This window comes from Rhinatrema bivittatum, chromosome 13 (genome assembly GCF_901001135.1).
Source record: "Rhinatrema bivittatum chromosome 13, aRhiBiv1.1, whole genome shotgun sequence".
NCBI lineage: Eukaryota > Metazoa > Chordata > Amphibia > Gymnophiona > Rhinatrematidae > Rhinatrema > Rhinatrema bivittatum.
This window is the reverse complement of record NC_042627.1, coordinates 24573314-24597423: the sequence shown is the minus strand read 5'-3', so window position 1 is coordinate 24597423 and position 24110 is coordinate 24573314. Positions and strand designations below refer to the sequence as shown.

At 43.0% G+C, this 24110-nt stretch overlaps 1 protein-coding gene across 1 annotated transcript in view; it reads right to left on the bottom strand.

Moving 5' to 3' along the window:
* SNX1 (sorting nexin 1) overlaps positions 1–24110 on the bottom strand; it is a 112005-nt gene that overhangs the window by 48884 nt on the left and 39011 nt on the right. Inside the window, exons 2-6 of the mRNA XM_029574888.1 lie at positions 22662–22758; positions 20585–20721; positions 19635–19701; positions 6115–6158; positions 111–252 (exon numbers count right to left, since the gene is read on the bottom strand). Of these exons, the coding sequence (XP_029430748.1) occupies positions 111–252; positions 6115–6158; positions 19635–19701; positions 20585–20721; positions 22662–22758 (487 nt within the window). The remainder of the gene's footprint in view (positions 1–110; positions 253–6114; positions 6159–19634; positions 19702–20584; positions 20722–22661; positions 22759–24110) is intronic.

Below are 24110 nucleotides of genomic sequence, written 5' to 3'. Positions count from 1 at the left end.
ATAACGGAAAACAGCCATGTAGGAAGGCAAATACATATATAGAAACCTGATGTGAAGGGTTTCCTGAAGAACAATGGATTAGACATGCAGACATGGAATAGGATGCTAACCAATTAGACTTTTTTCTGGTGGTGGAGGGACAATGATTCCATTCACCGAGTGCTTCTCCGACATCTTCTCATAAAGACCCAAAAAGTCACTGAACCTCCTCCTCACAGAGAGCTGTTTACTTCGAAACATTGGTAAGCTGGTCTGGGATGGGACAGGACAGAAGATGAATAGTTTTATGAAGTAATAATTAACAATCAATCAATCGTAGACATATATACATATATACAATGCTCTCTGCATTACAGAAACTTGAAGATGAATACAAGACTGCAAGCTAAATATAAACTATTTTGGTTCAGGATGGTTAATGACTTATAAGTCGTTACATGAGGCCAGCTACTCTGAAGCTGAACAGAAATAAAGTGACTTCAGTTCAACTGTGAGTGAAAGTGATTAGAACAATTATTACAACCTGCACCCCTTACAGTCAGAACTCAGGGCCATGGTCTGAACAAGCGTGGAGAATGAAACATCGAGAACATGAACAAGGCACAATGACCACAATGCTATACGAAAGCATGCAATGAGTTGCACTTATTCCATTAACATAGCTCCCCCCACACCCCACATCTCTGGGAATAAAACTCACCACACAAGAAAACTTCTGTTGAAAGTACAATCTGGTTAGTCCGATCCTCAGTTTGCTAGAAGTTGTCACAAATTAATTCTAGAGCACTGGTTCTCAAGTCAGTTGGGTTTTCAGGATATACGCATACAAAACATTGGCGTTCAGTGGAGGCAGTGCATGCAAATGCCTCGTGCCTATTTAGGGGTAGATTTTAAAAGAAGCGCGATCAGCCTACTTTTGCTTGCGCATCAGACTCAAGCAAAAGTACGCTGGATTTTAGTAGATACGCGCGGAGCCGCGCGTATCCACTAAAATCCTGGATCGGCGCGCGCAAGGCTATCGATTTTGTATAGCCTGCGCGCGCCGAGCCGCGCTGCCTCCCCCCGTTCCCTCCAAGGCCGCTCCGAAATCGGAGCGGCCTCGGAGGGAACTTTCCTTTGCCCTCCCCTCACCTTACCCTCCCTTCCCCTACCTAACCCACCCGGCCCTGTCTACACCCCCCCCTTACCTTTGTCGGGGGATTTACGCCTCCCGGAGGGAGACGTAAATCCCCGCGCGCCAGCGGGCCTGCTGCGCGCCGGGCCGCGACCTGGGGGCGGGTACGGAGGGCGCGGCCACGCCCCCGGGCCGTAGCCACGCCCCCGTACCCGCCCACAAAACGCTGCCGACACGCCCCCGGAACGCCGCGACGACCGGGCCCGCCCCCCGACATGCCCCCCTCCGAGAACCCCGGGACTTACGCGAGTCCCGGGGCTCTGCGCGCGCCGGGAGGCCTATGTAAAATAGGCTTCCCGGCGCGCAGGGCCCTGCTCGCGTAAATCCGCCCGGTTTTGGGCGGATTTACGCGAGCAGGGCTCTGAAAATCCGCCCCTTATTGTGGATATCCTGAAAACCCAACTGGATGGGTGTATCTTAAGGACTGGCTTCTAGAGCACACCCATCCTGCCAATTGTTCAATCTGAATAATAAATGGAATTTACTCAATATACATGTAAGGAAACATCTGAATCCTCATGATGTTTATGTATAAGCTGAGGTTTTATGCAATTAGTTTTGTTGATTAAAGAAGAAAATCAAATGAGAACTTTTCATTTGAGAAATATGTTATTTTTACTTTACTCCAAATACTAATCTGAATAGGACACTAATTTCACAGGACATTTATGACAATACCTGTGCATTTCCAAAGGCATACACTGATAAAATCGCACCAGCCCACTACTGCAGATGAGCAACCTAATACCACCCAGCACTTCTTCACTGGCTCAAGGATTAAAAAAAAAAAAAAAAAAAAAGACTCAAGTGAGAAGTCTCATTCAATCAAATCAACCGAATATACTTATTTGCATTCAATCCTGTAGTTTCCATTTTGTTTCACTAGGTGCTAGAATAAAAGATATTGCCAATTTGATTGTCAGGTATTTCAGGTCTCCAGCATGTCCCACACAAGCAAACAAATCAGGACTCAAACTAAAGAGACAATACTCCTAGAACCATGAAGCTGATATAAAACTGTTCCGGGTTCAGACCGTGCATACTGGAATTTTGCCCAGGGCTCATCTCACTGAGGACTCCACTGGGGGCTTATCGCCTGCATGCACAAGGACTACCTCGGGGGCTTACCCAATATAAACATACAATTACTGGGATTATACCGGGGGCCTTGAACCCAAGATCTTTTTCCCTATACAAATAACCAATCAATCATAGACATACATCATGGTTCCAGGTACTTAGAAAAGTAAGTTTATTTGAGCCATAGGAAGATAGAACAAATAAAATCAGATCATACAGAAGTAATGGTAGATAACAATATATATATTTATTTTTGTCTGGAAGCGTACTCTCCCTCTAGCTGTTATTTCTCCTTATACACTAAATGCTTGGGGAAAGCAGCAACGTTCCCTTCTTCCGAGTTCTTATCAATTTCAGACATAGCTGCATGGCTTTCACTCTCTCTCAGGCTTTAGTATAAATTAATTGCTTGCTTTCTCAAAGACCTACTGGAATAACTAAAACAGACTGTTGCCTGTTCATAAGCATTTCACAGTGCAAAACAGTAAACAAGAGTTCACTCAGAGGTTGGCCTGTGGCCTTCAAACTAGTCTGTGCCTGGGTGAGAATTCTGAATCCACACGGCCCAATCTTCATACACATCCTCAGCCAAAGCAACAAAAACCCACACTAAAAATCAGAAGCACAGGTTTTAGTTTACTCACAAGCCAGAAACCTGTGGTACCGCAGGATGCAGGAAGCCAATAACATGCTAAATGGGAAAAAATGCACTAAAAATCGTGAATTAACCTGAAAATCTGCACTAAATGCAGAAAAGGGCTCTAAAAACAGAAGTAAAGGGAGGCAGATGCTGGAAGTTGAAAGGACTATAACCAAAATGGCTTTACATGCAAGATTAGCACTGTGCATTCCAACTTGGGTACAATGTCATAGCAAGACAAGCCAAGTGACAAAGGAACCTAAGATGAACAGTACTTACTTCTGTGCTTAAGTCAGTATGCACAGTACCAAACATTGTCAATTGTTTGGCTGCAGGGGTCCCCACCCAGACAGCTTACCCTTTGATGTCACTTCGCATGGTTTACCAAAACGGCTTTGCACGTGAGATTAGCACTGTTCATCCCAATTTGGGATGAATCTCGCATGCAAAGCTATTGTGCCACAGTGCCAGCGCATAGACTTCAGCTATAGATGCCCACACCCCAGAGATTTTATGCTTCTATTTTACATGCCATGCCTAACTAGGCCACAATGGTCTAGGATACCAGATTGTGCCTAAATTTGGGACATCACCAATCTCGCATGTAAGGCCATTGTGGCAAGGTACGGCAAGTAGATTAGAAGCAGGAATTCTCTAGGGTAGACGCCTATAGCGGAACAGTATCCACTTTGGTGCTGTGCATCCCAGCTTAGGCACAATTACATATCCAAAGCCATTTTGGCAAAGGGAGGGGAGAGAAGTAGAGAGAGTGAGACAGTAGTGATGTAGGGGTGGGAGAGGTATCAGTGCCTGATATGGGAACTCACACTCACCCCTGTATAGATGTGTGAGGAAGTGGGAGGTGGTGGTGTAGATGGGGTGGTGTGTGGGGGATATTTTAGGTAGTAGGTGATAGTATGATGGGATGTGAGTGGGGGTACAGGGGGACAAGTGTGTGTACTCTTCCCTCTTTGCACTCCTCTCCTAACCAGTTTCCCTACACTCTCCACTTTGATTCCCTTGACCTCCCTATGTGCATGTGTGGGTCTTACTGTCAAGGGGGATATGGCTGGGGGTAATGGTAATTGCTTCAGCTGGCACAATGCTGGAAATTTTATTTTTTAAACCTATTTATTAAATTTTTCAAGACATACAGAACAAAAAGTTCAGAAATAACATTTAAAGATGAGGTTTTACATAAGAAATTTTTAGAAATATAAGAAAACAAACAATCCCCATTCTATATATGTCATAATAATACAGATAATTGAGAGGGGACAAAATGTCTTATAAGCAGAATAACAGGAAAATATATTTAAACTAATACAGAATATGCTTCGGAATAACTAGTGTTACTTACTTCTATGTCAACATCCCCCTAAAGATCAATTAGAGTGGGAGTCGAGAAGCAAACGCAACTGTTCTGGCTCTCCAAATCTACATCTTGAATTTCTATATACTATAGTACAATAACATGGAAATCGCAATGTATACTTAGCTCCCTTTGCCATAGTTTCTTCCCTCATTTCTAGAAATTGTTTCCTTTTGATTTGGGTAGTCTTTGCAATATCAGGAAAAATTTATCTGGTAGCCGTAGAATTTCAACGATTGATTACGGAAGAATGTTCTTAGGATTAAATCTCTTTCAGCAGATGTTGCTAGTTGTACAAATAATGTCGCTCTATCTTCCACTACTAATTCATGGGATTTTTCCAAGATGGATGATAAATCAAACGTGGCTTCTTCTTTCTCTTTCTGTTCTTCAGAATTTCTCACTCCATTTGATTTGGAGAAGTAGTAAAATTTTTTCAATCTTAGGTAAATCTTGTTCTGAGAATTTTAGTAGATTAAGAAGATAACTTCTAAAATGTTCTGTGTGCAAGTAACCTCATTTTGGGAAAATTAAGAATTCTTATATTATTTCTTCTAATTAAATTCAAGGTTTTCCATCTTCAACATTTGAATATTCTCCGACTTTATCAAGTTTGCTTGAATTTTTCCCCATTTCCACCATTTTCTTTTCCATACCATTCATGGAAATTTCAATTTTTTTCTATTCTTTCCAAATGTTGATTCTTGGAAATACTCTTTTTGTTATTCCATTTTCCATGGAAGAAATAGCCTTCAGAATATCCCCCAAAGTTACGTTAGAAGACAGATTTGGGGACACCACAAATCACGTGCATTTCTCCTTCTCCTCCCTCTTTCTTCAGGGGGTCAGCTCCCACGCGTCATCAGGTAGGCCTCTGGAGCCTAATATCTCAAGGCTCACCGAGGGTAGTGCATAACATTCACTCCCTCTCTGAGATCCTACCTCTAGCGATATTGATGACTCTCCTTCCGGCAGGGCAGATGTAATCGGGTCAAATTCTCTCCCCTCAAACGGGGGGGGGCTGGAACAGTTGCACGCGGGGGCTCAGCGATGTGGCTTAGCATCTGCTCATCACCAACTCCTCCAGCGGCCCCTCCCTCTGGCATGGACAACAATGCCAGAGGGAGGGGCAAACGCTTCCTCAATCCGAGGTTGACGGGATAATGAAGCCAGAGTTGAGGTAATAACTTTTAGCTTTGCTTTCCGTTTCGTATGTGGCATACCCACAAGGAAAATAATAGAATTTCAGGTAATATCTAGCAAAGCAAGCAGTTCACCCCGGGAGCTCAGTGTTTTACCGTCCTTCTTCGGCAATGCTGGAAATTTAATTCCCATTTCTGGTGGCCAACGTTATGCTACTGATGTGCCCGGGCTGGCAGAAGCAGCTAGACACTACCACATGGGCACAGAACAAGGCTACCAGAAATAAGAGTTTACTGCACCTCAGAACCCAGGAGTTTTAATTTCCCACATTAAGAAAATGTGCCTTAAACTGTCTGCCCCTTTAACACTTCTTCCTGCATTGCTGGGGAATATATTATTTCTTCATCATGGAAATCTGAATGCACTCATGCTAATCTTAGCACTGGTTTTAATTCCTGGTTTAGCACAGATTTTTCCTGTTAAAAAAAAAAAATCCTGTTAAATACCAGGGTTATGTTACCGCAGAAAAACATGTGCTAAAACAGGAGTAAAACATGCTGTGCGTTCTTACATCAGCCTCTATGCATGGCACATAAAACAAACATTTAGAGGGACTGCCGAATTATACCCAACCTGCTCTGAAACAGCAGGTGAGGGAAGGCTCAGACAATCCCAGCAGGATAGTTTCATACTCTCGAGACCTACCTGAGTTGACACTTGATAAGCTACATATGCGTTCATACCGTCGCCTGTGGGGAGAGAAGAGAAAAATGTGTCAAGTCAGGCGTAATCTTATCTAACGATGGTGGCACTATGTGAACACTGGAAAGGTAACTGGTACTGGCACCCAAAGCCACAGCCTCCAAGTGAAAAAGTACACAAGCCCAGAGGTTTTGGGTTTCAAACCAAAGCAACGGGCGATAAAACACAGGCGGAGATTAACTGTCAAACTAGAAAAGGCAGAAACAAGAGAGCCTCTTTTATATACGTATATCTCTTTTCCTCAACTGAAAAAAAAAAAACAAAAACGACTTATTGGTTAGACAACCACATACGAAACCAGATCGAACTTGGAAAATGTGGACACACACATAGTATCATCTAATTACACACAATAGCAAGAGAACAATTAACTAAAAATTACGGAAGTGTGTGCATTTGTTTCAACAATGTGTGCATAAACTATATGCATAAATAAAACTTGCTTGCATGAAGTTAAAGTTTATGCACATAGGGACTAATTTTATATTAGCCCACATTCAGTAAAAGTCGCGGGAGAGAGGGCGAGTGCCCGCTCCCCCGGCGCGCGCACAGGCCACTCTCCTGTGCGAGCGTTTCAGTATTTAAACGAAGGCCCGCGGTAAAAAGAGGCGCTAGGGACCCTAGCGCATCCCTAGCGCCTCTTTTTGGACAGGAGCGGCGGCTGTCAGGGAGTTTGACAGGCGACGCTCAATTTTGCCGGCGTCTGTTCTCAAACCCGCTGACAGCCACGGGTTCGGAAACCGGATGCCGGCAAAATTGAGCGTCCGGTTTTCAACCCGCGAGCCGATTAAAAAAAGAAATTTTGTTTTTACTTTGGGACCTCAGACTCACCATGATATTAAGTCGGCGGGTGCACAGAAAAGAAGTTTTTACTGCTTTTCTGTACACGTTCCCGGTGCCGGCAGAAGTTAATGTCTACCTTTGGGTAGGTGCTAATTTCTGAAAGTAAAATGTGCGGCTTGGCTGCACATTTTACTTAGTGAATCGCGCAGGAATAACTAATAGGGCCATCAACATGCATTTGCATGTTGCGGGGGCTGTTAGTTTCGGGGGGGGGGGGGTTTCGACGTAAAAAACAGGCCAATCTCCTGCTGACTGTCCTTCCCCCCCCCCCGAAAAGAGTGGACCAGCCTCTCTTCATTGTGAGGCCTTGCTGCCTCTGGCCCCGTGACCGGAGTTACGCTGGGCGGAATTACGCAGACCACGAAAGGACTGCTGCCACCCTGATCCTTGCTTCTGAGATGAGAAAGCCCCCCCCCCCCTATTGGAGCAATACCCTCTCTTCGGCTTATCTTCGGGCAACTTTAGCCTTTTGGACTCCTCCAAAAGATGTACTAGTTGCTCCAGATCCTAGCCACACCCTAACCTCCCCTTAAAGAGGAGATCATTGAACTGGGACTTGTACCAGATGTCTCTTGACAAATTGCATAACCAAAGAAAACGTCTAGCCAATACTGCAGACACCATAATCCCGGCTAACGTCTGAAACTGATCATACGGCACGCATATGCCACATAAGCTATAGCTGCCTCCAGAGGTGCCGCCTGCTTGGTGGAAGCTGAGGAAACCTGTCATAGAAACATAGAAATGACGGCAGAAGAAGACCAAATGGCCCATCTAGTCTGCCCAGCAAGCTTCACACATATTTTCTCTCATACTTATCTGTTTCTCTTAGCTCTTGGTTCTATTTCCCTTCCACCCCCACCTTTAATGTAGAGAGCAGTGATGGAGCTGCATCCAAGTGAAATATCTAGCTTGATTCGTTAGGGGTAGTAGCCGCCGCAATAAGCAAGCTGCACCCATGCTTATTTGTTTTACCCAGACTATGTTATTAGCCCTTATTGGTTGTTTTTCTTCTCCCCTGCCATTGAAGCAGGGAGCTATGCTGGATATGCGTGACGTATAGTCTTCTCCCATGCCGTTGAAGCAGAGAGCCATGCTGGATGTGCATCGAAAGTGAAGTATCAGGCACATTTGGTTTGGGGTAGTAACCGCCGTAACAAGCCAGCTACTCCCCACTTTGTGAGTGCGAACCCTCTTTTCTTCTCCCCTGCTGTTGAAGCAGAGAGCTCTGCTGGATGTGTGAAGTATCAGTTTTTCTTCTCCCCTGCTGTTGAATCAGAGAACTTTGCTGTATATGCATTGAAAGTGAAGTATCAGGCTTATTTGATTTGGGGTAGTAACCGCCGTAACAAGCCAGCTACTCCCCTCTTTGTGAGTGTGAATCCTTTTTTCCACATTTCCTCTTGCTGTTGAAGCTTAGAGCGATGTTGGAGTCACAGTAAGCCTGTGTATGTTTATTTAATAAGGGTATTGACTCCAGGCAGTAGCCATCATTCTGGCGAGTCACCCACTCTTCATTGGCAGCCTTTTGACTTTATGGATCCACAGTGTTTATCCCACGCCCCTTTGAAGTCCTTCACAGTTCTGGTCTTCACCACATCCTCCGGAAGGGCATTCCAGGCATCCACCACCCTCTCCGTGAAGAAATACTTCCTGACATTGGTTCTGAATCTTCCTCCCTGGAGCTTCAAATCGTGACCCCTGGTTCTGCTGATTTTTTTCCTTCGGAAAAGGTTTGTCGTTGTCTTTTGATCATTAACACCTTTCAAGTATCTGAAAGTCTGTATCATATCACCTCTGCTCCTCCTTTCCTCCAGGGTGTACATATTTAGATTCTTCAATCTCTCCTCGTACGTCATCCGATGAAGATCCTCCACCTTCCTGGTCGCCCTTCTCTGTACCGCCTCCATCTTGTCTGTCTTTTTGAAGGTACGGTCTCCAGAACTGAACACAGTACTCCAGGTGAGGCCTCACCAAGGACCTGTACAAGGGAATAATCACTTCCCTTTTCTTACTCGATATTCCTCTCTCTATGCAGCCCAGCATTCTTCTGGCTTTAGCTATTGCCTTGTCGCATTGTTTCGCCGACTTCAGATCATTAGACACCATCACCCCAAGGTCCCTCTCCTGCTCCGTGCACATCAGCATTTCCCCCCCCATTGAATACAGTTCATTCGGATTTCCACTCCCCATATGCATGACTTTGCACTTCTTGGCATTGAATCTCAGCTGCCATATCTTCGACCACTCTTCCAGTTTCCTTAGATCCCATCTCATTCTCTCCAGTCCTTCTGGCGTGTCCACTCTGTTGCAGATCTTAGTGTCATCCGCAAAAAGACAAACCTTACCTTCTATCCCGTCCGCAATGTCGCTCACGAAGATATTGAACAGGACCGGTCCCAACACTGATCCTTGCGGTACACCACTTAAAACCGCTCTCTCTTCAGAGAAGGTTCCATTTATCATCACACATTGTCTTCTGTCCGTCAACCAATTTGCAATCCAGGTCACCACCTCGGCACTCACTCCCAAGCTTCTCGTTTTATTCACCAGTCTCCTGTGCGGAACCGTATCAAAAGCTTTGCTGAAATCCAAGTATATGATATCGAGTGCTCTTCCTCTATCCAATTCCTTGGTTACCCAGTCAAAAAAGTCAATCAGATTTGTCTGACAGGATCTTTCTCTGGTGAATCCATGCTGCCTCTGGTCCATCAATTCTCCGGACTGTAGATAGTTCACTATTCTCTCTTTCAACAGTGACTCCATTACTTTTCCCACCACTGAAGTGAGGCTAACTGGTCTGTAGTTACCAGCCTCCTCTCTGTTCCCACTCTTGTGAAGAGGGACCACCACCGCTCTTCTCCAATCACTCGGCACCACTCCTGTTTCTAGGGATCTATTGAACAGGTCGCACAGCGGTCCCGCCAGCACATCTCTGAGCTCCCTCAGTATCCTTGGATGAATCCCATCAGGCCCCATGGCTTTGTCCACTTTCAGATTCTTTAGCTCTTCCCATACATTATCTACTGTAAATGGATTTTCCTCTGTTCCGCTTCCCTCCAGTTTCTTGTTGTGTAGAGATGGTCCTTCTCCAGGGTCTTCTTTAGTGAACACAGAGCTGAAGTATTCGTTTAATATTTCTGCCATTTCTTCGTCTCCCTCCACACATTGATCATTTCCACCTTTCAATTTCACTATACCACTTTGGACTTTTCTCTTTTCGCTGATGTATCTGAAAAAAGTTTTGTCACCATATTTTATCTCCTTGGCAATCCTCTCTTCTGCTTGACTTTTTGCCAACTTGATTAATTTCTTAGTCTCCCTCAGTTGAATCAGATATTCTTCTTTGTGCTCCTCCCTTTGGGATCTTTTGTATTTCTTGTATGCAGTTCTTTTAGCTTTAATTTTGTCAGCCACCTCCTTTGAGAACCAGATAGGTTTCATTTTTCTTTTGCTTTTCTTTACATTTCTAACATATAGAGCAGTTGCCTTGGCGATTGCTCCTTTTAGATTGGTCCACTGTTGATCCACATCTCTCTCATTTTCCCATCCATTTAGTTCTTCCTCTAGGTACTTCCCCATTTCCTCAAAGTCTGTGTTTTTGAACTGTAAAACTCGGGTCTTTATGGTTCTTTTCCCTATTCTTTTAGTGATATTAAACCATACCGTTTGATGATCACTGGTGCTGAGGTGGGCGCCCACCTTGACATCAGAGACGATTTCTCCATTATTGAGCACTAAGTCGAGAAAAAGCACTAAGTCTGTCCTTTTGCCTTCAAGCTCTGCACCCACTGCAGTCAGTCCCGTATGCCCAAGGTCAAAACCTCAAACATCCTTTTTAGGTGGACTGGCAACTTCCGATCCTGAGCGACCTCCAATGTGGCCAAATGTTCCTCCCAGGTGGTTTTCTTCGTAACCACATAGACTAAAGTATCAGCCTCCAGCAGGGGATTGAGCTTAGCCATAGCTCTCTCCACCTTTAGTCCCGCTTGTGGAGTATCCCACTCCTGGAGAACCAGTTTCTTTACTGTTCTATGGAATGGAAAGGCTTTGGGGGCCCCCTCAGGCCTTCCTTACAGGGTCCCGTCCCCCCCCCCTTCATAGTCAGACCCCAGCTGAGAAATTTCAACTCCTAACTTTTCCAGCACATGTGGGATCAAAGGCCACATCTTGTCCTTCCTGAATCACCTTAACCTTGGCTGCCCCTGAAGGGCTCCCTCCAGGGCCATCATCTTGACCCCCAAAATCCCTCTGCGAGATCTGCGCCATCAGCGTCACCGCTCCAATGACCTTGAAGGTCTAGCAAATAGAATAAAGTACTCTGCCCTCTCCAAAAATCTCACCTGCTCACTTTAGCCAAAAAGGGATGCGACAGGCTAAAAAGCAGCTTTATACCTTAAGATGACAAAGTCTGATGAAATTCCTGCCAAACTTCTGGAATCTTCCCTCGTGAGCTCCCCAGCCTCATCACCGCCTCTCTGGGTCCGCAGGGAAATCTTACTCGACCAGCAATAAAGGGTGTGAGAATCCCTCCCTTTCCCCGATTCTGCCTGTTGACTGCTACGCGATGACAAAATGGCCACTGTTCCGCATGTATCAGCTGAACTCTCACCTGCTGCAGCTGATAGTTTTATCCCGCGCTGCCCCATGAGCTTCTCCTCCTCAGGCACACACTTCTCTCCACAGGCCTTGCAGCCCTTGCTGCGTCCTGCAGCTGCCTCCATTATGTGCACCCCTACTGGAGGCACATGCACCTCTCTCTCTGCTAGCCTCGCAGCTCCTGCTGCATCTCGTGGACGCCGCCATTATGTGCACACCTGCCACTTCATGTGCCTTCACTTAGGCACGTACTCGTTTCCCCACAGACCATGCAGCACTTGCCACGTCTCACGGCCTCTGCCATTATGTGCACTTTGCGCTCGTCCAAGCCAGATGCGCTTCATGCTCAACAGGAAGCTGCCTGCCAACAGGCTACAGTGAAGTGCGCCCCCGCCCCCCCGGGTGCCCAGTGGGCCTCGACTGCTCATTCTCCTTCTCCGGCTGTCTCATGACCAGCAAGTCAGTGTCTGCATCTGCACTACCTCTTTTTTTTTTTTTTTAATCTAATTCTCCAGACTGTAGGATTTTCACTTCTACCTTCTGCTGGAGTTTGAGAAATAAAGGACTGCAGGTGGCATTCTCTGTTATGTAGCAGTGCCTGAAAAGTTTTTATTCTCTGCCTCCATCTGCTGGTAGGGGTGCAAAACCCACTTGACTGGACTGATCTGGGGTATGAACAGGAAATGAATACTGAGGTGACTAGACCCCATTTTGGAGGGGGAAAAAAAGAAACCCAGCAAAACACTAAAATCTAGTTTACAAATATTTGTGCATGTGAGCAGGCACACTGTACCTTGCAGATGGACTTAACTGCAAAAACAGTGACCAGCCTCTAAAGAAAAAGGGAATACTTACTTCTCCTTACCTGTGCCAATATTTTCAACACAAAAGTCTCATGCCTACTATGAGCAGCTCTAGGGATTTTCCAATGAAAAGATATAACAAGCCGCAAGCAGTGAGTAATGAATTCCTTAAATATATTATTTAATGAAAGCCCAACAGAAATATACCAGGATGCAAGGTCAGAAAATATTAGTTACATCACCAATGAAGTACTGAATCAACTTGTAGAAGAGATTATACTGCATTCTCACGGCATGTACATAAGAGGCACTTAGAGCAGTAGTTTTTGACTTCAGGGTCGTGGCATACCAGCCACGGGGGTCGCAGCTCCCACTTCAAAGTCATTCCATGGGAGGAAGCCCTGCATCTTCCTCCTCAGCACTGTGCTGTTGACTCACAGCCTGGTGCCACGCTGGTGGTAGCCACACACACGTTCTGTTCTTGCAACGACTGATGAAAGGCATGGGAGTGTGAGCACCGACTCAAAAGTGACAGAGCCACTGTCACCCAAATCTTTTTGATCAGTCATGGAGAGAGAAAAGTTTTGCTTATAGCATTGCCAGTCAGCCACCACTGCCCATCGTGGCACCCTTATGAACTGCTAAGAATAGCCTCTGTTAAACAGCATGACACCTGCACGCCAACAGCAATGCTCAGCGTTCAGACAGCATTACAAGGCCTTTAGAAGCCATGGCGAATTCAGCTGGAAATCCAAGACTGTGGGAGATTCCCACAGTGCATGCACCTTGGCTATAGAAAGGGTATTCAAGGTTTATGGGAGGATTAGGTACAGCAACAGCTTATGGTATGCTGAGGTCACATTTCCCAGCTATTGTGTTACTTCATTCTTTGTATATGCTCTGCGCACACACCATCCTCACTATAACACATTATTTCATGCTATTTGAGTTCCTAAGAGTATGATAGCCCAAGGGAAGGCTTCCAGAAAGATTTATAGTCTCAAAAGACAGGGGGAACAGAATCCAGATTACAAAAGAAAACTATCCAGGACACAGTTTTGATTTCCAAAAACATTTTCTAACAGAAGAAATTGGATTCTCTGCAGATTGATACCTTTTGTTAGGCCTACCAAAAACCATCCGAAAAATGGATTTGCAGCCCCAAAAACTCATGCGCCATCATCTTTGGATGATTTTTAGATGAAAATAAATGAAAACCTGTACTTTTATAGTTTCAGGATGTTCTGTTCCACTGGCATTCTGCCAGAACTTGACAGTGTTTATTACATTACATATGAATGCACTGCATCACTGGCTCTTACGCTGCCGCAATCCCACACCACACCTTGGAGGGTTTTCTTTTTGACAGGTTAGAATTAATTAACAGAATCAGTAATAAAAAGACCAAATATAGTGAGTACCATGGATACAAGAAGATGAGACAATTCTATTAAAATGGAACAACACTTACTACAGAAAAACAGGGGAAGCAGGATCTTGCTTAACAATCAAGGCATATAAATAGAAGTAATAAATTATCTTGGCTCTCTGGTTTCACCTGGGACTGTGCTAATTAATTTCATGCAAACAGATGCAGCTGGGAAGGTGGGACTGTACCTTGATACGTCTATGAAGCTGACTATATAACGTTGCTGTCCTGAGAAATCTGTTGAACTATTGTCACCGTATTTTATACGGAACAGCATCACTAATTGGCTTCACACTCCTCTCCTTGCTATGTGCTATTTTGTGTGATCCAAATTTACTCCACACTAACTATTTACATATTTGGGACTGACCATGTGTCTATCAGCTTGTAAGTCAGACATTTACTTTTGACAGGGGGACATGGGTGCAAGTTAGGGATGTTGCAGATGAAAAAAACTGACAAGTGCCTTTTTTTGCCTCTTACGTTGAAGAATTAGTTACTAATGGCATTTTCCAAGAATCGACACAAGAGGTCTCATATGCTTTCAGCTGTCCGAAATCTTCCTCTGAAGTTTTCACATCAAAAAAATATAAGAAACAAAAAAAAATGACTTCCTAGGCTTATTAAGAAGTTAAAATTGTACTGCGCAAGTCATTTTGGTCTTGCTAGCCCTGCTCATGTAAGGTTGTTTATAGGGTTCAAGAGGTATTTTAAGAAAAATAAGAGAAGACCCACACCCTGTCTCTGGCATATTCCCATGCAATGAGGGGCAGAAGTTCCTTCCACACTGCTGTAAGTGCCAATCTTTACACTCCCAATAAAATAAAATGGTGCAGTATAAACTGAAAGTGGGGCCTTCAGGGGTTAAATTTGACATGTATTACACACCTAAGTTACACCAATTTTCAAATGTCTACATCTGCTGGAGACTGAGAAATACTGAAGGGCTGAGGTCACTGCAGGGCTGTATCTAGGGCGACATCAGCGTTGAAACCTGACTCCGTCTCCATCTGCTGCCAGGGGAGCATAAACCCATTGGTCCTGAGTCCACCTGGCTACACGCTAGGAAAGTTTGCTTTGAAAATGATCTCATGAAAACTATTTTGTACAAAGTTACATCTGCTACTTTATGTGGGGGAAGTTTTTGGGAATGTACAACCATACTTTTCAAAAACTGAAAAGTACGCACAAAATTGCAAACCCCCATCCAGTCTCCACCTCCTGGAATGCCTTTCCCCAATGGGTACAAGTTTTATTCAAATATCGGCCAGGCAATTTTCAAAAGGGCTATTTTGGCTGGCACAACCCAGCTTTACACACAGAAGCCCTTTGAAAGTTACCTTCCCTGCTCCAGTATAGCAGGCCGGAGTTCCATACAGACTGGTTAATAAAACCAAACAGGCTGCGAAAATACCTGAAATATTTAGAACATAAACTGTTTGGGGGGATGTGAACCCGTCTGATTTGCAGGACATAAATCAGGACCACCCCCGATACCCAGGGAATAAACTGCAGTGTGGCATTTTCTACTGGACTTTAAGTAGTGCATTACATCACCAATTCAAATTGATATTTCCACCACTGCTAGGACAAGCAGCAGATATCCATGCCACATTCAGATGGGTCCATGAAGGACAAAAGATGGAGATTAAACACTTCTTTTTTTAGCTACTAAAACTGTATCTACATTCCAGATTTTCAAAACTGCAATTCAAATATCCTTAGTCTAAGAAATCCGAGTGATGTTTTGCACAAAATCTCAGTCTGTAAATGGGAAGCCCAAAGCTTTATGAGCTGTTTAATTTCACTGCTTGGTTGGCTGAACATTTCAAATGTTAAGAGATTTACAAGGACTACTTGACTGTCTCGTGAAATCATGAAGTGCTCTTATGAGCATTCAGTGGTCACATTTGTTAATGGCTCCTGGTCTAGATCAACTTGGTAATTAGCACCAGGATCTTAAGAGTGGGCAGTGAAAGTTAGCTGAATAGGTCATCATTGTTAAGCATCTAGAATTATACAATGAATCAGCAAAATCAATTTGCACATTTTTATCCAGAGATTCAGAAACAGATGTTTAACATAAAGTCTTTCATAGTTCTTATTTAGCAATTATTTCATTAAAAACAAAGCAAAGGGGTCACATGATGTGGTGAGCCACAGAAGACTCTGGGTGCCCTTGTATCAGCGGCATCATTGTTCTTAAACGGTCTGAAAGGGCAAAATAATCAATAAGGTGAGGGTGTACATGTCTACAGACCAATTTATGCAAAAATCATGGAACATTATGAACATAAGAACATAAGAAATTGCCATGCTGGGTCAGACCAAGGGTCCATCAAGCCCAGCATCCTGTTTCCAACAGAGGCCAAACCAGGCCACAAGAACCTGGCAATTACCCAAACACTAAGACGACCCCATGCCAATGATGCAATTAATAGCAGTGGCTATTCCCTAAGTAAATTTGATTAATAGCCGTTAATGGACTTCTCCTCCAAGAACTTATCCAAACCTTTTTTGAACCCAGCTACAATAACTGCACTAACCACATCCTCTGGCAACAAATTCCAGAGCTTTATTGTGCGTTGAGTGAAAAAGAATTTTCTCCGATTAGTCTTAAATGTGCTACTTGCTAACTTCATGGAATGCCCCCTAGTCCTAAAGTATGGCTCTTTGGTAATTATACCCAAATATATCCCAGGATGAAATGAGTACAATGTATATTTATTTAAGGCTTTTATATACCGACTTTCTTGATACAAATCAACTCGGTTTACATCGAACTAAGCAGTAACTATAACCATCCAGTCAACAAGAGATAATTTAAAGGAGCATAAAGTTACATTATAACAAGGATGCCTTAACTGGGAGAAGGAAAAAAAGAAAGAGAGGGAGAACGAAGATAAATTACTATATACAATGGAATATGGGAGGGAGGCAATGAGCCGACCTCATGATGACTTGTGAGTATAATTAGCGTTTGTTTATTTACATGAGTGATGGAATAGTTCTTAGTTTTCTAGGTAAAACAAACCATATTGAGTCACTGGTTGATGGACAACAGCCTTCCCATAAAATTAAGGAAATCCAAAATATTTAAACTATTAACTTTTGAATATTTGACAGCAAGAACTTAAACAGAAAAAAACCTATGGTTAATGTTGGAAATCTGGCAAGCTTATTTCTGCAATAACACCAGAAATGAGAAATTATGTCTATAGCATCTAGTTCCAGGTTATAACTACAAAGAACTGTTTCCATTTCTTATGCCTATGCTTTATTTCTGTTATTTCATTTATATCTTTTATATATTCTATGTATTTCATACTTGTCTTACGTTTTATATATCCCATATATTTTATGTATACTCTTACTTTTATTGGCTGCTCTCTAAATGGGATATATGTTTAGAGAAACCTCTGAAACGGTGAACTTATCATGCAATTGTGATTTCTTGGGGGTGCTGGTAATGTAACAGATCCACACTGCCTGATCAGCACTGTAGGAATTGGGAGAGGGTGAGGGGGGGAACAGGGATAAAGGAAAAAGAGGAATATTCTTTTTGCATGTTTATATGTATGATCAAATTTGTTATTAAAGATTAGCCAAATGTGTGATGGTTATTTTCAGTACACTGTGAACCGCATAAATAAAGACTTAAAAAAAAAAAAAAAAAGCAATGGTGAAGGCTGTAGAAGGTACTATAAAAAGGGGCTCTCTGTATATCCATATGACAATGTGTAGAATGGAGATCTTGCCATAAAAACAAATATTTTAATCATTTTCTCATGTTCAAAAATACATTACAATCTTTATGTCAAAGCAAGCGTGACCAACTCTACTCCGCGAAGAGCCAATGGGTCTGATTTTCAGGACAGCCACAATGAAAATGCTTTAATACATAAATACAATGGAAGCAGTGCATGCAACTCATATGCATATTCACTATGGCTATCCTGAAAAATAGGCCTGTTTTGGCTAGAGGTGGCCCTCCTTGGCCTAAAGTAATATTTAGCAGATTTGTTCAAGATCAGTGTCTAAATCAAAGCAAATATCTGAGTTACCCACATTGAAATACCTGCATATTATTTCACAACAACATTGATCAAAATATCAGTTTTCTTGGAAAGAAATATTAATTACTGTCCAGATCATGAATTTTCCAGTTTTTCCCCAAATAGAAATATGGGAGATACTGTACAAAATAAACCCACAGCTTTTGGAAATTAAGTGACAAATAAATATTACTTTTTTTTTTTAATCACTGCTTGCTTATTAATGAACTGGGATAAAGTAGTTTGTCTGCCATTAGTCCACCTAACAAAACAATAGCAGTGTTGCTTAGCTGCAACAGGTCCTTTCACATGAGGGTGACATCCAGTGGAGCCCAGCACAGAAAAACTATATCAAAAGTTTCTAGAATTTTGACTGAGCCTCACTGGGCATGCTGCCGGCAGGTTATTATGTCATGCAGCCACGCAGGGTCCTTTCAATCACACATTTAGCAAAAAAGAAATGAAAAAAAAAACCCAAAACACACAGGGAGGTGGGTGGCTTTTTGAGAGACTGACATCCTGATGACCTCTGAGAAAGCAGAGTGGCTTAACTGTAAGCAGGAGTTCTCCGAGGACAGCAGGATGTCTGTCCTCGCGTACGGGCGATGTCATCCAGCACAGATTCTAGAGCTTTCAGCAGGCTCTGCTGAGCACGTGCAGCTGTGGCCACCTCCCTGCCTCGGTCTATAATAAAGCTAAGACTTGGACACACCAACTCCAAGGGGAGACGGATGGCATCATGAGCATTGACATCGTGCTGTCCTCAGAGAACACGGAGGGAGTTCCCCCCTCTTCCAACTTCTCGTCACTCTCACTGTGCGAGAGCCGGTAGTGCTGAGGCATTATGTGACAATAGCGGGCATATTATTTTTTTTTATATTTTTAAATAATGGTATTTATTCTGCTATGCAGAAGAGTGTGTCACGTAGGCATAGTCAAGTGGCATTGCATCTGGCAGGGGCATGGCCATGAAAAAGTTACTTTCATCCCCTGACCTATCACAAAACTGCTGATGGACCGTGGGAGGAAGTTCCTCTTTATTCTTCTTCAAAAAACAAAAAACAAAAAAACAAGAGAAGGCGAAGGAGACAGCAGCGGCGTGTGTTTGGGTATTTTCTAGGATATCATTACTACAATCATTACTTAGCAGTCCCTCAACAGCCGCACCAAGCAGACTTCACTTCTACCAAAGGATTCAGTGACATCGCACGCAGTAGAGGGAGTTCAAAGTTTGGCACCAAGAGCTGGATTACCCTCACAGGGGTAGATGTGTTTAAAGTAGTTGCCATCTCTGGCATCTGCAATTCCTGGCTGTATGTGAATCAAAGATTCCTTTACAATTTTCTTCTTTCAAAGTAGGTGTGACATTTAGGAACAAATATGAGGTATTTGCCAGGAAAATATGGTGGAGGAGTTTGAGTTGTAGAGCGATACCAACACACGAATGTGATGCCATACTATTCCAGCAGATCATCATAGAAGTTAAAAGAAATGGGGAAAACTAGATTCCTGCTTTCAATGCCTTGAGAATGCAGGGGACAATTGTATTCCTGCAGCGTTCTTTGGTATTATACAGAAACACAAGAGAGGCTACCGAGGTGCTTCTGTGTGCAGACCCCAAAGCCACTTGGCAATAAAAAAAAAATCGCCAGTCCAGCACTCGGCACCTCTTCGGCATCTCCTGCAGGAGATTTAGAAAACATCATGGTGCTGCCAGAGCAGCCAGTCACTCACCAACTTTTTCTGGGTCAGTCACTCTGACTGTCAGCTCGAACTGATCTTCCTGTTCCTCCTCTTCTAGCTATAAAGAAAAGGTAGACATGAAAAATAAATGTCATCAGTGCAAAGGGGGAATGATTTGGGATGAGATGTAAGAGGTCATCTCCCCACTTTACCTAACCCTGTAATCTATGGAATATCTCATGCTGCAAATTGGACCAAGATCTTAAAAAACAAACAAACACACACTACATAAAAATTCTTTATTAAATTGTATACACGTGCACTGCAAACACACAGTACATTAGACAGAAATCATAGTGTATAGAATAAAATAGTCAAAAGTACTGAATCAAATCCTGGGAGAAAGGCGATCAGTTCTAGAATGAGTTCCCGAAAAAAACGAGGGAGGGAGAGCTCCCTTCAAAAAAATAAATAAAAAATGATCAAGGCTCCTAAATTAAGAATAAAAGGGAAGTGTAAGGCTGACAACAGGGTTGACTAGGGGGATCAGCTGTGCAGCAGAGGCCACGTGCTCAGTCCGAAAGAGGAAGGACAAGCGAGTGCCACGCCTGTGACAGCCCCTGATGGCTATAAAGAGCTACAATGAGGGAACAGTCTTGACTGAGACATTCCTTCGACCCAGCAAAAGGTTCTCACTGCTGCCCAGTCATGCCGGAAAAACACGGGAGCAGAGGCTGTGGTGGAAGAAGGAAAAGACGTAGAGTGGATGGGGAGAGGGGGAAGTTAGCAGAAAGAGTGAATAGTGCAAAGTTAGCCCAAGATGCCCACAAAACAAACAAACAAACTGTATATTTTTCTTCTCTCTCTAGCCTCACAACTTGTTCTATTTTCTTTGTTTACTTTTCTGTTTCAGTTAAAAACTGCCCGAGGCTAGAGGTGTACAGTAAACACAAGGATCTGGCTCTCTTGTAACCTTGGGTTTGTGCGTCACCAGTTCTTACCTCTTCATAAGTCTTCAGTGGAGATTTTGAAGAAAAGCTCACTGGAGCTACCAGGAATGGAGAGGGCTTAGACACATTAGTCAACTCCTTCTTCTGGTTGTTTTGGGTACGGTCAACGGACAACTCTACAGTGGATTCTGTAAAACAGAAACCGGTTTACCAAAAATAGGTGGAGGACAATATATACTGCTGGATCAGCTCCTGCTAACACTAAAAGGGATACAAATTCAGTCTGATAAGCAGTGACCCTCCCAGCCCCTCAGCCAGCAAAAGAATCTAGCTCATCTGGGCAGTCAAAAGAGATAGGGGGCGAGGAGAGAGAGAAAGAGAGAATCGGGTGTGTGAAGACATGAGTTGTGCCTTACAGCATGGAAAGCGATGTATTCAGTATTTATAGAATACGTATCTTGTATTGTTAGTATAATGCAATATGTGCTCCTCTCTGCCTTCCCATCTTTTCCCAAACACACAGGAAATTGCCATACTGGGTCAGAACAAGGGTCCATCAAGCCCAGCACCCTGTTTCCAACAGAGGTCAAATCAGGCCACAAGAACCTAGCAAGTACCCAAACACCAAGAAGATCCCATGCTACTGATGCAATTAATAGCAGAGGCCATTCCCTAAGTCAACTTGATTAGCAGCAGTGAATGGACTTCTCCAAGATCATCACCCCCCTTCTCTTTTACTGCCTTTCTGCTTTAGGTTCTGAGGCTTGTTGCCCCTAGATGGGTTCAGATCCTCATTCATTCAGTACCCCAAGGGATATTCAAACACATTGAAATGTCCTCATAGCAGTCCCCTCAATCTGTGCCTTTAAGTTATGCTAGCCGCAAACTCTTCTGGCAGCTCCTTATTCAGCAAGGTTTGACCCCTGCTTCAAATTCACTTCATACAATAGAAACAGTGCGATTTTTCATTCAGGAGCATTTGAATCAGTTCATGTACTGTGATTGGACATAGGTAGGCTCTATTTAAATTACTATAGGCTTTGTAATTATTTGAACCATAAGTAAATTTGGGTTTGCACAGACAAAGGGTATGAAGACTTATGTAATCAAGACATTTTGTGTTTTTATTCTAAAAATTAATTTTTGGAATATTTCTGTAATGGTTCCTTCATGATGAAAATATAAGAGTATGTTATACAGATCAGTGAAACTATTTTAATGCATTCTGATTAGAATTTTTTAGGCAGCTCAATGTGAAAAATGTATAAGGGTGTGAAGACTTTTTACAAGGCACAGTAAATAACAGGTTTTGGAATGTAGCATTATCCAGTCTTGCATTTTATGTTTCATCTGTGACACAGTCAGGCCGATGCAATATCGGCGTGTGTAAAGCGGGCACTCACGATTAAGCACCCGGGCTGACGCATGCCAATCCATCTCTCCAGGGCACCCAATTTATTAAAATTAGCTTCTGCAGAAAAAAAAAAAAAAAAAGGAGGTGCTAGGGGAAATTGCGCATCCCTAGTGCCTCCTCAGCATCGGGTGCCCAAAAAAAGGTGGCTTTCAGTGCGGGATAGGAAACAGATGGTCAATAGGAGAATTCGTTTTCTCTCACTACCAGTACAACATACACGGCCTGGACCGTGTATATTGGACGCCCAGAAATAATTTTTTTTTTTTTTTTTTTTTTTTTTTTTTTTAAAGCAGCCTTTTTTTTTTTTAAATATGATTCTGCTTTCTGTTGTCCTTCCTACTTAGTATCACAACAATACTAGTAGAAGGTATCACAGAAAGCAGGAATTTTGGTTTTTTTTTTTTTTTTTTACAATGAGCCCTTGGGTGCGACTGACCTTTAGGGGCTGGCGTCAGATTTGCCACACTGCAAGGGCACATTAGCCACTCAAAGTTTTTTGCATTGCGGGGGATTAGCTAATAGCCTCATTTACATGTCTTTACACGTGATGAGCACTATTAGCTACGCACTCCATTGGACATGTGTTTTGGATGCGCTAATCCCCATTTTGCTTTGCATCGAGGGTTATGGATGCGTGTCGAATCGCATGTTGAGCTGTGCGCTGGCCGCAGTGCATGGTTTTGCATCAGCTTGATTGTATGAGCAGATCCTTACCTGCAAATAGGTCCTGTTCCTCATCCTCTGCATGTAGGCCATTCTCTTTGGAAATGATTGATGGAGGGCACGTGCTCTTCAGTTGTGTAGGTTTACTCTGAAAAGAAAGGAAAAAATTTAAGTTTTGCATACAAAGTGATTATACCAAGAATGTCAAAATGTACTGGAAAGGCTTAGAAGGAAATTACAAGGAATACAGATTCTAGTAAAGCATTTATGTGCCAACTAGTTTCTTCTTGTTTTCTGCTTTATTGGAATTGGCCATAAACCTTCATTCCCAATTATCTGTAGTTTTTAACTCCCTATTTTTATATCTCCCTTGTAACTCAGCTTAGTTATCGCAGTGACAGACCAGGTGTCAAACTACAATGCTCTCCAGAGTTTAGCTAACTCGAATACTAAGTCAGGCTGTCACTGAACACAACTTAGAAACCCTTTCCCCCAGGAGCCGTGAACGCTATCTCCACATTAACAGCCATGGCTGGCTCAAGGAGCAGAAACTGGGCTCAGGACTCAAACCCAGATTTCCTGCATTGCAATGTGCAGCACTTCTCACTGAGCCACTGACCTATCCCTATATGAAAATATTTAAAAGAAGGGATCAGAAAATATACTTTTGTCTAAATTTGCAAAAAAAAAAAAAATGCAATGGCTGGTTACTAGCAAATGCACAACCATGTCTGCTGAGAATAAAGCTCGGATGTGTTATTTGAAGGAGACAAGACCCCAGAAAACAAGGCTTATCAGTGCTTCAGGTTTTTTCGCCTCCCGATAGGCTTGTGTAGAGTAAACATAGCTGGTGGAAAAATTCAAGGTGCACTATTTCTTTATATTAAAGTTTTCTGAATTATGGATAAAAATCATCCTGAACAATACGCAGAAATAAAAATATGCAACAATAAGCTGTAGTAAGATGTGAGTAAAAAAAAAAGTCTATGCTCAAATTCAGTACACACTAAAAAGGGAGTTAACTCCTTATAATATTGGCTAAAGTTTTCATGGTAACATTTAGCCCATGGCTGTTTATAGATGTATAGATGGTGCAATTAGATTCCAAATTTGTTTTTCTTCTTTAAACAAACTGCTGCTAAAGGCAATGCATCACAGTCCCCATGGATGCTGAAGCTCAGAGAAAGCACTCAAGTTAATGGCACAAGGCAATGGCGGATGCACACCTCCGACAGACTAGGAAGCATGCAGATCACTTCCATTCATAAGTGTGATCCTGGTCCCAAAACCATAACCCTTAGGTTTGTATGGACATGAATCATTAATCTCTACCAGAAATGACCCTTAACCTCTACCCTGTTAAGCAGTAGGGGCTGAAAATGGAGTGAGGCTTTAAGCCACCATGACGCCATGCTTTTTTTTTTTGCTTCTATAGAATTATATATTTGATTACATTAATGACATCTAGAATATATTTAGTTTAACAGCAAGGCAAACTCA